The sequence below is a fragment of the Sturnira hondurensis genome, unplaced genomic scaffold (assembly GCF_014824575.4).
Source record: "Sturnira hondurensis isolate 20B ecotype Veracruz unplaced genomic scaffold, ASM1482457v3 Scaffold0001120, whole genome shotgun sequence".
In the NCBI taxonomy this organism is placed as follows: domain Eukaryota; kingdom Metazoa; phylum Chordata; class Mammalia; order Chiroptera; family Phyllostomidae; genus Sturnira; species Sturnira hondurensis.
Window position 1 is genome coordinate 1,939,076 of NW_028073751.1, and position 13,572 is coordinate 1,952,647.

Below are 13,572 nucleotides of genomic sequence, written 5' to 3' on the forward strand. Positions count from 1 at the left end.
TGACCTTCATGTCTCCATTTAATGGCCAATCCAGCACTGCCCAGGTGATGCCCAGACCCCAGTAGGGAAGTCCTCCAAGCTGCCTGACCCCTGCAGAACACACCCACGCAGGTACCTCTCAGCGTCCCAGTCCAGTCCCCTGGTGGGGCAGCCTCAGCTCAGCTCCTTCAGCAAGCTGTTGATGGAGCCCAGCAGTTCCCGGAAGTAGCCCTCATCCTCGCCATCTTGGAGCTCCAGGGCAGCTAGTACCTGATACTCATCCTGCAGGCTGGCCAGCATCCTGCTGAGCTGAGGGTCCTGACGGTAGTGGTCCCGGCAGGTGACCAGGAGGGCACCCAGTGTCTGCAGCACCTTTTCACGGGCATCGTGTTCAGGCAGCGCTAACAGGTGGGCAGTGATCTCACACCAGCCTTGTTCTTGCAGGCTTGGCAGGAGGTGCACCTGGCGATACTGCTGCAGCTTCTCTGGGGACGTCTCCCGGGTCAGTTCAGCTTCCTCCTCGGCAAACATCTGCCATCCGCATGGCCGGGTGCGAGGGGCGGGGGGAGAGAGAACACACAGACAGCAGTCAGCTCTGCCCTTCAGATAGGAAGACATAAGGCTAGTCTGTGAGTTCAAACCCTCTTCCTTCATCCCCTTGGGCCTCAAAGGCCCCTAATGGGAGAAGGTCAGCAGGACTCGTGGCTTCACAACGCTCGCCCATCCGCCTGTCCATCCACCCATTCATCAAAGCAGCTGTGCAACGTGCCAGCCACTGGAGAAATGAAGATGGAAACAGTCCCTGCCCTCAAGGAACTCGGGGTCTAGCAGAAGAAAAAAATGTAACTGAATAATTCTTAAAGAGCACGGTAAATTTTGTCTGGTAGTGTAGTGCAGAGGCGGACGGTCTGAGTTCAAATTTCTGCTCCACCGAAGCCGAATGAACTTGGGCTGGCACTTGGCCTCCCTAAGACCCAATGTTGTCATGTCTTATGTGGAGATGATACAACCCCTCGGGACTGTCGGGAGGACTCAAAACAATGGGACACAGGCAGACACCGGCCGGCGCACAAGCTCATCTGACAATGTGCGCTTCAATACCAATTATTAACACGGCATCTACACTTCTGCAAGTGTTGGCTAGATCAGCAACGTGACCATCTCTGCCCCAGCTACAGATCTGTGCCCACAGAGGGGTCAGGGACAGGGATAGAGGAGGACAGCGTTTTCCTGAGTCTTGAGGGGTACGTGGGACTTGTCCAAGTGGAGAGGGATGGGTGGAGCGTCCACATATGGGAAAGTCACAGCAATAGGGCTGGGCATCCCTCCAGGGAGAGTGGCCCAAATGCCAAGGGTCTGGGCAGCTGAGGAAGGTTTAGGGAGGAAGTCACATATGCTCGCCTTGTGCAGAAACCCAGCCCTGTCAGTGGAACATGGTGAAAACCAATCCTGCCAGGCTCCCAGAGTCAGGAAAAGGAAACTCCTGAAACCTGACAAAGTAGCAGCTTATTTCAAATGTCAGAGGAAGGCTATGCAGAGGTTGGAGGGTCAGCAAGGGTGGAAATGTACCTGCAAGAAGAAAGAATAAGTTTTTGCCCCAAGTCCAGGAGAGAATGAGGCATTCGGGGGATGGAATAGGCAAGAGTTCACTCTTGCTCCACTTTTTTCTTGTGGCCCAAGAAAAGATCAGGGGCCACACAGTAGGTCACTTGATGACCTTGAGGGCTACTGAGAGGGGAAGAAGCAGCTGGGCAGAAGCAGGGGTCATCAGCTTGGGAAAGAGAAGGCTGAGAGGGACAGGGGTGCCCTTTCCTATCCTACCCGAGTCCTGCCAGCTCGACCTCCAAAACACATCTCAGTCCTCCCGGCTCTCTGCCCCATGAGCCCTGCCCCTCACTGCACCTCCGCAGGGCACTGCCTCCCACTCCCTGCCTTCTCCAGGCCTCTGACGGCTGACAGTGCAGCCCCAAATGGTTTACAGCATGGCGTTTCTGATGATAAAGACAAAATCCCTTCCCTGGGACTCCCAGGCCCTACAGGATCTGCCTCTTTCTGCCTGCACTTGGTCTCATCACCACACACACCCTCACTCTGGCACCAGTCACACTGCCTCCCCCCAGGGACTTTGGAGGTGCAGCTCCCACTTCAAGATGCACCGTCACCCAACCCAATTCCCCAGTTAACCCTGCCTCACTCTTCAAGTCTTGGTACTCCCCTGACTCCCCAGAAGATGTTGGGGCACTGACCACAAGCCTACACGCTCTGGTGATTCTCTGGTAAGCATCTTCCTGAAAGCAACAAGAGAGCAGGGACTACAAACCTGAGCAGCATGAGACAGGACAGATACCCAGTCAACACTTACGGGAGGAACCACCTGTGGCCCTTCAGCCGCACGAGGCACATGGGCTGCCGACCACAAGCAGCCCCACCTCTGGAAGAGCAGCAGTCAGAGGAGGGTCCACACTTGCCTGCATTTCAGTTGCTGTCTCCCCACACCTAACTTGTACCCCCAATGACAACCTGACACACCACCTTCAGGTGGCTCATGACTCATCCCCAGTTTGGCTAGTTCTTTACTCCTCCTGAGGAGCCACAGAACAAAGAAGCCCCAACTGCCTCCTGAGAGGAGCATGCTGATATCTGTCCTACAACTCTCTGGCTGCAGGGTGCAGTGTGTGACGAGAGACACCGATCCCCCCCTGATCTTCGCAGCACACCAACGACTCCAAGGTAGGTTCCCAGGCCAGCTGATTGAGGGTAGCCTTGGTGGGACTGCCCAATGGTCCCCCCCCAAGGATGTGCCAATGTCAATGCCCCCCATGCCAGGGCTGGGGGCAGTGAAGAAACACCCAAGATAACAGGGGAGAGACCAGCTTCTCCAGCCAATGCACACATCCTCCTCCAGGCTCGCTGGCCCATTCCCAGGACATCAGCTGTGCCTGGGCCTTATTAATTGGATGCGAGCACCACAGTGCTGCCTGCTGTTCTGAGAAACTGGGTTTCTGCAGCTTAAAGGAGGCGGGGGTGGTGGTGCTAGGGAGACAGAAAGAGAGAGAGAAACAGGCTGAGACACGACAGACCAAGAGAGAGAGAGAAGCAGAGAGTGAGAGAAGACGAGCACACACAAAAGCAACAGCTGACAGAGTGAAGCAGCAACGGATGACCCTGACCCTCAGCACAGCACAGAAAGGGCCAGGGAGGGGGGCTGGGCCCCTCAGCTTCCGACACTCACAGCAGTTCCAGCGGCTGCCCAGGCCTGCTCCACCAATCAGCAGGCTGGCTGTTCTAGGGAGAGTGTGGCCTGAGACAGGCAGCTGAGAAGCCCTGCCAATGCTCTCTGCAGCAGCTGAACTAAGAATCCAAGCCTGGCTGATTTTACTCTCTCCTTAATTAAGACACTTTTTAGGCTCACAAAGACCAAAGTGGGCTAAGCACCAAGTCTCCACCAGGTGGCAAGCACCTGGGGTCCCCAGGGACTTTCAGGGCAGCCATCTGAGCCCCTGCCCAGAGCCAAAGCTCCCAGAATAGGCAACTCCAGGTTTCTAGAATCTTAAGAGTCAGCATCATTCCAGCCCTTGGCTCCTGGGTCTCCTGGCTGCTGTAATGGCTCCTAGACACAGCTGCTCCATTCCGCCCACGCCTCACAACCCCACCCCATGCTTCAGCCAAACAATCTTTCATTCAGTGAAGGGCTACCCCTGACTGTTTCTGGCCTTCCAGCACATCGATCCCTCCCTAGGCTCGCACACTTTGCTCAGACCACTGCCAGCACCCCTCCCCACCCCTCCTTTCCAGCCCTCAGGTTTCAGATCAGCAGTCCTTTCCCACAGGACAGCCTCCCTGATGTCTCAGAAATCCTGGGTTCAAAGCCCTGACTAATGAGGATGAAAAGATGGGTGGAGGAGACATGGGAGGGGGCCAGGATCGAATGTCCAGAAGCAAACAGCAAAGTGAGAGCGGAGCAGAGCAGGCAGGGCACTCACCTTCTCAGTGACCAGATCATAGAGCAGGGTGACCACGCGCACAGCCAGCACCTCTGTGCCCTTCTGCTGCACCAAGCTCCTCAGAACCTGCAGGCCCCCCAGCTTCAGGAATTGCTGCTGGGCATAGGGGAAGTGTCGCAGTAGGGAGCACAGAGCAAACAGGACCTGGAGACACAGATCCAGAAGGTGAGGGGCCACACAGAGCTGCCCCTGCCCCAAGGCCCAGAAAAGGCAGCTGGAGGTGCACCAACTACCACGGCCCAGCTCCCATTCTTCGTGGCTCGACCCACTCCCCTCCAGTACAGCGGTACCCCAGAACCCAGGTCTGGGAGAGCCAGGAGAGAGGTTGGACACCTTCAGCACCATCCAGAGGACAAATGAAGGCCTAGTGCAGGAAGCCAGGAAATAGGACCCCAAACTTTCCAAACCATGGGAGCTACATCGAGGCCTCCAGATGCCTCGGCATGCTGCTTTAGGCGAGTGGGACCTCTCCCCCTACACTACCCAGCAGATGGCTTCTCAGGCCCCCAAGGGTGATATGCACCACCTGGAAAGGGACCTATGCCTTTCAGGCTCCACAGGGGTGCTGGGGGCTGGGCAGGAGAAAGGCTGAGCAGAAACCTACCTTCTTCTTTGCAGTGAAAGGCTGCTCCGTGGCCAGGATGACTAACAGCTTCTGCAGAGCTCCCCCTTCGATGGCCTCCACCTGGACCTTTGGGTTGCTAAGGGGAAGGAAGCCCAGGAAAACATGACTTTACACCTATTTGCCAACTTGGGGTAACACCACTGCAGCCAGCCCAGGAATCTGGGTGGTTAAGGAGTTGACACCACACCAGCCACCCCTGGGCAGAAATGCCTTCTTCCATGTTCCCCCAAGCCAGTGCTGGGCGCCCCTCCTTCCATAGCCCCAGGCACATCACACACTGAGGGGCAATTACTGGTGGGTCCTAGGAGCAGGGACCCATTCTTCTTCTCTCCTCTGCTCTCTTGGGTGGGGCACACACAGCCCGAGTAAACACTTGGGTGAAAGCAAGAAGAAAGTACAAGACCCAGGAGCCTCTGAACTGCTGTGCAGATCTGAAAACAGGACCAACCCACTGCCTCGCCACAGGCCCTCTGCTGTATGAGAAGGGCTGCCGTGGTTTTCTCCACTCCTGTATTCTCCGTGTTCAGCACAGCTCAGGCCATGTCACAGGACCCTGAACAATAGGGAATGAATGAAGGAACACATGTGTATAACCATGATTGTGCAAACCAACAAACAGGCAACGCTGAAGCTCTCAAATCCAGAGCTGCCTCTGGAACTCTCCGCATTTTAGACTGGAGAAAGAGTAACGAGATTCAAACACACATTTCAGATACAGGCCTCCTGCATTTGAAAGGATGTTGGGCCTGGACAGTGGGCCCTCCATTAGGGCAGGGTGCCAGGCAGGGGACATGGCTGGGAGCACCAGCAGGACACCTTTTTGCAGAATCCTTGCTTTCTCAAATCAAATTAGTGATCAATTAAGAAGCAAGTGCCAAACACATGGACTTATGTCATTAGGCCCTAGAGGAAGGTCAAGGCTCCCTCCCCAGCCACTTCTGAGGCTTCAGAGAAAAAAGGCAGCAGGTACATTACAAGCCTGAGGCCAGCAGCAGGGGGAGGGGCAAGGCCAGAGGTCAGACAGCCCGGAAAGGGTACCAAGCCTCTTCCAACCTCTGGCTGCCTTACCTTAGCATGGCCACCAGCTCCCTGGAGGCCCCCAAAACACCTGTTCCTCCTAACCCCCAACCTTGGCGGGGGGTCCTCATGGCATACTGGAGAACGAGGCAGGGTATAGGCAAGTCTGAGGGAGTCAGCTCCTGGTCCAAAACCCAGAGAAAAGGGAAGGCGGGGAGTAAGAGCATGTGCACACTGCTGCTTATAGGAGAGGCCCTGGCACACAGGACACAACGCACTCCACAAATGCTGCCGAAAGGCATGGTGACGGGCCCCAGTGAGTTCTGGATGACCCACCCTTCTATTCCTATGAGGTACCACCTTCAAGGTCCAAGGCAGACTTAGCACACCAAGCCACTTTTCCTGCTCTAAAACGGAAGGTGCCTTCACCTCTCCGCGTCCCTCGCAGCCAGAGAGGGCACGCAGGGTGGGTGCCAGCCTGCACCACTGCGACTCCACTCGTGCCTGAGGAGTAGCCTGGAGATGGGCCAGGGTCGCTGGGCAGGGAGCTGACTGCTCCTCCCAGACAGGCAGGTGAGCACCAAGGCATGAGGGCCTGGGAGCTGAGCCCCTCGCCCAACTTGAGAAAGGCAGCTGTTTCAGCAAATCGTGAGCTAATTAGGGCTGTTTCTGCATCATCTGCCTGAGAAACATTCGCCCACAGCAGGCAGGCCTGCGAAAGACAACCACCACACAGCCATCAACGGCCGCCATCCTAAGGAAGGGGGGCTGCAAGGCCCAAGGAACATCAGCCTCAGGGAGCACTGCCCATGGGCCCTGTCCTCACGGGGGTGCAGAGCGGCAGAGTCAAGGCCCTCCACAGACAGTGGAAAGCGTCGTCCCAGTCTACAGATGTACTGAGAACAACCCAGAGACAAGACGGTCACCCAGCAAACCCGAGAAGTCAAGATCAGAGTTCAGGCACTGAGTGGGCATCCAAGGAAACCTGGGTCCACTGACCAGCCTGGGCATCTTCCAGAGCAGCCGGCCCATCACCAACAAAAGGTAGTGTTGGGAGAGGGGAAAGACAGTGTGTAGAAGAACTGGACTCTGCCTGCCCAGATCTTACTTGGTAGAAGGGGAAAGAAGACTTAAACCCCTAAAGGGAATCAAAGCACAAGCAAGAAACAAACTTTCAGAGGTAAAGAGGGCAGGGATGTGATTGCAGGTAAATCACTGGGATCCCCCAGAGAAAGAATAAGCTGATTCATGGGGAGTAAAGAAAAGATGCCAAAAGCCAATAGGAGATACGACTTCCCTGGTACCTGCTGTCCATGGGGCCCCAGTGTAGATTAGAGTGGGCCTGACTGTCCTGGAAAGATGGGGAGGTGAGTCACTGCCGGGCAACTGCTCAGAGAAGCCCCCATGCAGGACAGGTCCTTGGGGAAGCTCAGCCTGCTCTCTGCCACTCAACACTGAACAAGCCAGGATTTACACATAGGGGAGGCCCCAGTACCAGATAATACTTATAGGTTTCAGAGTGAATGAATACATAAATGGTTATATAACTTTATGCCTAACTAGGTGGCTCTGAACCTAAGGCCTGTGGGGGTTCCAGAGGAACCAGGGGGTGCTGCAGGGGAGAGGCGAGACTGCAGGAAGCCCCAGGAGCAGTGCGGAAGACAGCCTGTGGGCAGGTGCTCACGCTCCAATGATGAGGGAACAGCATGATCGTATGTGCAGAGGCAAGGACACCATTCAGCGGTGGCTGCCCTGCAAAGCCATGAAAAACAGGGCTGAGAGGTGTAGTTCAACTGATACCAGGAGGCCAGGCTGGTTGCCATGCCAAGGAGGTTGCTGGCTGGGACCAAGAAGGATAGACGCAGGACCCAGACACTGACTAGCAAATGGAACCTGCTCCTCTTCCTCCTCCTCCAGCTCACACCCAGGGCAAAACAGGGAGTAAGAAACAACACAAGAGAGGCTAGGAGCAGGACTTGTCTCAGGAAAGTGACTCTGAGGACAGGAGACGAGCTAAGGAGACGCTAAACCAGGCATAGGTCACCACTCCTGGGTCAGGTCAGCTTTGGCCGTGTGCCCGGATCTGCCCAGCCTCCTGGCACTGACATCCCTCCCTCCCTCCCTCCCTCCCTTCCTTCGAGACACGGCTGCCTCCGTGTAGTCCTGATGGGGTGGGCTCCAACTCCTTGGACTACAGGGGAGGGTTTGTGGCGGAGTGCTGGCCCATCATAGCCCTTCCTGGCCTCAGTGGGTGGCCCAGGGGCAGGCGATCAGAGCCCTTCTGTCTTCTACACTGGAGTCAGGAGAAAGAAAAGTTATCTTCTCCACAAGGGAGATGGCTGTAAGCCAACAGCACCTACAGTTGTGCCAGCAGCAGCCAGGCCCACTCCAACCCAAAGGGGAAAGCCCATCTAGAGTATGAGAGAACGAAAGTAAACAGACAGGAGAAAGCCTGATGCCTTTTGTCACTTGCTGAAATCACTTTCACAAAGCAGTACATCTACTTCTTCACCTGCAGCAGTTCTGAAGGACCTGGGTAAACACAACAAGGCCATGGACCAAATGCGGGCCAGTAGCCAAGTGGTCCTGGCAGCCCTGGGCCCATGCCCTGCCTGGCCTTTTCTTCTGACCGGCCTACGTGAGGGCCCCCACATAAATCTGGGCTCTACCCAGGCTTCAGGGCTCTGGCGGTTCTGCAAACACTGCAGAGGTTCCACACGATACCCTCTGAAAACAGCCTTTTAGGGCTGCCCAGTTGAGGGGCTGGGGAAACAGAGCAGAGGGAGGCTGGGAGAGACATTTCCCATGGCATTCTGCCCACCCCGGCAGGACAGCAGAGCCAGGCGCTTCTTGACCAATGTGGCCTAGAGGGTCAGGCACCAACAGCTTTATTCAGCCCAGAAACCTAGCTGTCCTCATCCTCCTCCCAGCCTACAAGATCTAGACCAGAGTCATTCCCCTTTGGGGGTGCAGGGGGAAGAGTGAGGGGAAGAGTGAGGGGAAGAGTGAGGGGAAGAGTGAGGGGAAGAGTGAGGGGGAGAGGGTCTTGCTGGCTGAAAGATGAATGTCTTGGCAGTTGGGGGTTTGGAGAGTTAAAAGAGCAGGGGCCTGGCCAGCCTCACAGGGACAGCAGCGGCGCTGCTGTGCTCAAAGTCAACAGAAGGATGTTAAGGACGTAGCTCGTCTCCGCGGGATAAATGAGAATAAGCCTTGTTCAGGGCTAAGCAGGCTAGACTGAATAAATACCATTAGCACTTGGATTACTGGGATGTTCACAATCAGCAGGCAAGTCAGCTGCCTGTGAGCAGAGGGACAGCAGCAGCTGCTACTCGGTAAATCTTGGGAGGGGTGGAGGGGGGAGATGGCAGAAATGGAAGTGATTGGAAGTGATTGCATTTACAGAAACCATATCATCTGGGTCAGGGTGACCGATGTGGGCAATCTGCCAAGGGTCAGAGGTCATACTTTAACGAAAGCTGAGCAAGTGTTGGTGGGAGGGTTGAGGAGCTGATCTCAGGGTGTGCAGCCAAGCCTGACCAGAGGGGCCCATAAGATTACTGCCCACTTCAGACACAGGAGCTGCCCTTGTCCATCCCTGGCTCTCAGGACTGGCTACAGAATTTTCAGGCCCAGTACAAAGTGTGGAGCCCTTGTTCAAAAACCACAAGGAATTTCAAGACGGCAAGGGCAGAGCACTAAACCAAGCCGGGCCCTTTTCAGTGTGGGGTCCTGTGCAGCTAAACAGGTCACAGGGCCACAAAGCAGGTACTGCTGGAACCAGGGGTGTGTGCACAGAAACAGAAAACACACAGAAATCCTGCTGGGATGAACAGGAAGAAGGGCTAGAAAAAGGAGGAAAACCTAGAAAAGGCAGAGCTCCAGGATGGGAAATAAGGGGTAGGTTGATGGGTTAGCTGGGGGCTGAGGAAACACTAAGATGGAAACCCGGAGGCAGAGCACGCGTCATCGAGTCCCAGTCCAAGCTGAGGGACACTGGGGACACACTGGGGTGTGTGCTCTCTAATGAGTCCTCAATGTTTCTAAGGAGAACATTTTTTTTCATTTTCTCTTTTTCAAAACTCTCATTTAAACACATATTCATTGATTTTTTAGAGAAGGAGGGAAAGAGGGAAGATGGAGTGGGGGGTGGGGAGAGAGAGAAGCATTGACATGAGAGGGAAACAGTGATCAGTTGCCTCCTGTATGTGCTCTGACAAGGGATCGTACCCACAACCGCGGTATGTGCCCTGACAGGGAAGCAAACGGTGACCCTTTTCAGTGCACAGGACAATTGCTACAACCAATTAAGCCACACAGGCCCGGGCTCTTTTCATTCTCTCAATGAGAGGGAAAACTGCCGTTGCTCTGAAGTGCTTCCTGAGAAGGTGCTATGCAGGGGCTCAGAGGACATGTATGTGGTCAGGCTCAGGGTATTTACGACCCTGCCTGATGAAGCTGTACACGCTCACCTTCTTGCCCAGAGAGAAAGATTCTTCTCTGGTGGCCTCACCTTGGCTGTGCCCTCGAGTGTGGCCTTGACCATCCACAAAATACAACGACTTGCAAGATGTGTGATCCTGAAATGGCTCATTAGGGATTTATATTAGCCTGCCATCTAAGGATTAATAGGGTTAAGTAACTGATTAATCAATCAACATAGATACGGACAATTACCAATTTGTGTAAAAACAGAACAGGTTCACCAAAAGTATAAATGCCACATAACAACTTTTCTACATAAAAGTAAAGCCCCAGGATAAACAAAACATGCAGCCTGTAACAAGCCTCATGCCACCTAGGAGTGGAAAGAACCACACTGGGCCCCTCAGGAATTCCCTCCATTACACGGGGAGGGAGGATTGTCCCCGGACCCATTCACATACAGTTACTAACCAGAAGCCAAGCATGTGAGCGAATATGGATACCCACAATTTTCCACAATGACAGCCCTCACAAGAGTATCTCTAGGATCTCCTTACACACACACACACACACACACACACACACACACACACACAGATAATCTGCCCACCACCAGAGAGATAAGGGGGCCTCAGAGGGAAGGGCACCAAAGAACCTCCCTAACAGACATCTGGTACCTCTCAAATGTAGCTCTGCATCACAATCACCTGGGGCACCTGTTTCCCTCACATCATTTCAGACACAGCACTTAAGAAGTTTCAGGAAATTACACAGGAAAAATAACTTACAGAAAAGTTGCAAAACAGTAAAAGAACTCCCATCAAGATTTACCAATTGTTAGCATTTTACCACTTTTCTTTCTTTTTTTTTTTCTCTCTCTCTCTACTCCCATATATTTTTTCTTTTTTGAAACATTTGAGAGTAAGGTGCATATATGATGCCCCTTTATGCCTAGATATATCAAATGTGTATTTTACAACATAATCACAGTACAATGATAAAAATCAGGAAATTAACATTAATACATGATCTATAGATACATTTTGTCAACTTTTAAAAATATCCTTTTTAGAAAAATAATTTTGGTCCAAGGTCCAATCCTGGACCACATGATATATTTTACTAAATGTCTTTTAAGTCTCCTTGGCATTTCCTTCCTTAGCGTTTGTCTTCCATGAAATTAGGAGTTTTGAAGAGCATGAGCGAATTGTAGAATGTCCCTCGGCCTGGACTCATCCAATCGTTCTCATGATTAGGTTAAGGCTATGCCTGTTGGCAGAAAGACCACAACAGCGGTGTTTCGTCTTTCTCGGTGCGGCACATCAGGAGACGCGTGAGTCAGGCCTGCACTGGTGGTGTTCACTTCAATTACTTGGTCCTGGTGGCATCTGTCAGATTTCTCCACCATAAAAATACTATTTGTCTCTTTGAAATTAATAAATATTTTGTAGGCACTTTGAAATATGAAGACAGCTGTTCCTCATCAAACTTTTACCCACTAGTTCCAGCATTTGTCAATAATTCTTACTTACAATAATTATTACTATGATGCTTGTCACATGATGATATTCAAACTCCAACTTCCACCAATATGGAGGCTTAGGTGGAAACACTTTGCCTTTTCCCACAACCAACTTTGAATACAACAAAGGTTTAGTAAACAAAGACATAGCCAAAGAACAGAAAATTGAACTATACAGAAGTCCAACAACAACGAACCATTCAGCCGGGACTGGTAAGAGGGGCAGAGCCAGCAGCAGAGCAGGGTCGGGCAGGAAGGATCCCCCGACCCAGGCAAGCAGGCAGCCGGGGTAGCATCTCGGACCCAGTGAGGGTGTGGGGCAGGCTGACCATGGTCACACATTCGCGCGCGCAGATAAACCAGCAGAGGAGTGAGCAGTGAGACGGAGGCCCCAGTGGGCAGACCCCCAGCGGGCAGAGAGGGCGTAAGTTGGCAGGCTGACCGTGTGCAGTGGGAGCTGGCAGAGGGGACCGCCACTGCTTTCCTTTGACCCCGCCCCCTCATGCAGCTTCACAACCCAGCAACTGAGTTGCCCCACACTGGTGAACACCTAAGGCTCCGCTCCTCATATGCAACAGGCACGAACAGTTCAAAACATGGCTCAGGAAGAACTCAAAGCCCCAGAGCCCAGATCATCTAAGCAAAAAAGAGATAGTGAACCTCTCAGATGCACAGTTCAAAACACTGGTGATCAGGATGCTCACAGAACTGATTGATTATAGTCACAAATTAGAGGAACATAGGAAGGCTAAACTAATTGAAATGAAGGGAGATGGACAGGAAACCAATAGTGATGGAAAGGAAACTGGGACTCAAATCAATGGAATGGACCAGAAGGAAGAACAAAACATCCAACCAGAAAAGAATGAAAAAACAAGATTTCAAAAAAATGAGGAGAGGCTTAGGAACCTCCAGGACATCTTTAAATGTTCCAACATACAAATTATAGGGGTACCAGAAGGGGAAAAGAAACAGCCACGAGTGGAAAACTTATTTGAACAAATAATAAAGGAGAACTTCCCCAATCTGGCAAAGGAAATAAACTTCCAGGAAATCCAGGAAGCTCAGAGAGTCCCAAAGAAGTTGGACCCAAGAAGGAACACACCAAGGTACATCAGAATTACATTATCCAAGATTAAAATGAAGGAGAGAATCCTAGAAGCAGCAAGAGATAAGGGGACAGTCACCTACAAAGGAGTACCCATCAGACTGTCAGGTGATTTCTCCAAAGAGAACTTACAGGCAAGAAGGGGCTAGAAAGAAGTATTCCAAGTCATGAAATCCAAAGACCTACAGCCAAGATTGCTTTATCCAGCAAAGCTTTCATTTAGAATGGAAGGGCAGATAAAGTGCTCCTCAGATAAGATCAAATTCAAGGAGTTCATCATCACCAAGCCCTTATTATATGAAACGTTAAAGGGACTTATCTAAGAAAAATAAGATGAAAACTATGAACAGTGAAAGGACAGCAAACTCACAGTTATCAACAACCACACCTAAAACAAAAGCAAACCAAGAGGACAGCTAGATCAGGAGTGGAACCATAGAAATGAAGAACACATGGAGGGTTAGCAACAGGGGAGTGGGAGGAGGAGAAGGGGGGAGAAGGCACAGAAAATAGCATAGACGGTAGGTAGAAAATAGATAGGGGGGAGGGCAAGAATAGTGGGGGAAATATAGAATCTAAAGAACTTGAGACACGTGGTTATTAAAGGGGGAGAATGGTGGGGGAGGGGTGTGCAGGGTGGAGGGGAATGAAGGGGGGAATAGAACAACTGTAATGGTATAATCAATAAAATATATTTTTTAAAAAACACTCCATTATTTCTTCTATCTGTATTTGTTGGCACCCTACTTCAAAGAAGAGGTTTTCTTTCTCCTTCCTTCCTTCCTTCCTCCCTTCCTTCCTTAATAGTAATGGATTCATGAAATCTTATTTATCCTATGGATTATAATCCATTTCTATCATTATTTATTTTGATGATCAAAATATCCCTGATTTA

General features: G+C 52.0%; 1 protein-coding gene across 4 annotated transcripts in view; it reads right to left on the reverse strand.

Moving 5' to 3' along the window:
• The window catches only part of SIL1 (SIL1 nucleotide exchange factor), a 238,163-nt gene continuing 224,591 nt past the window's right edge, over positions 1-13,572 (reverse strand). For all 4 annotated transcript variants that reach the window (XM_037061431.1, XM_037061441.1, XM_037061422.1 and 1 more), the window contains exons 8-10: positions 4,588-4,684; positions 3,963-4,127; positions 1-510 (exon numbers count right to left, since the gene is read on the reverse strand). In XM_037061431.1, the coding sequence (XP_036917326.1) occupies positions 154-510; positions 3,963-4,127; positions 4,588-4,684 (619 nt within the window). In that variant the 3' untranslated portion in view covers positions 1-153. The remainder of the gene's footprint in view (positions 511-3,962; positions 4,128-4,587; positions 4,685-13,572) is intronic.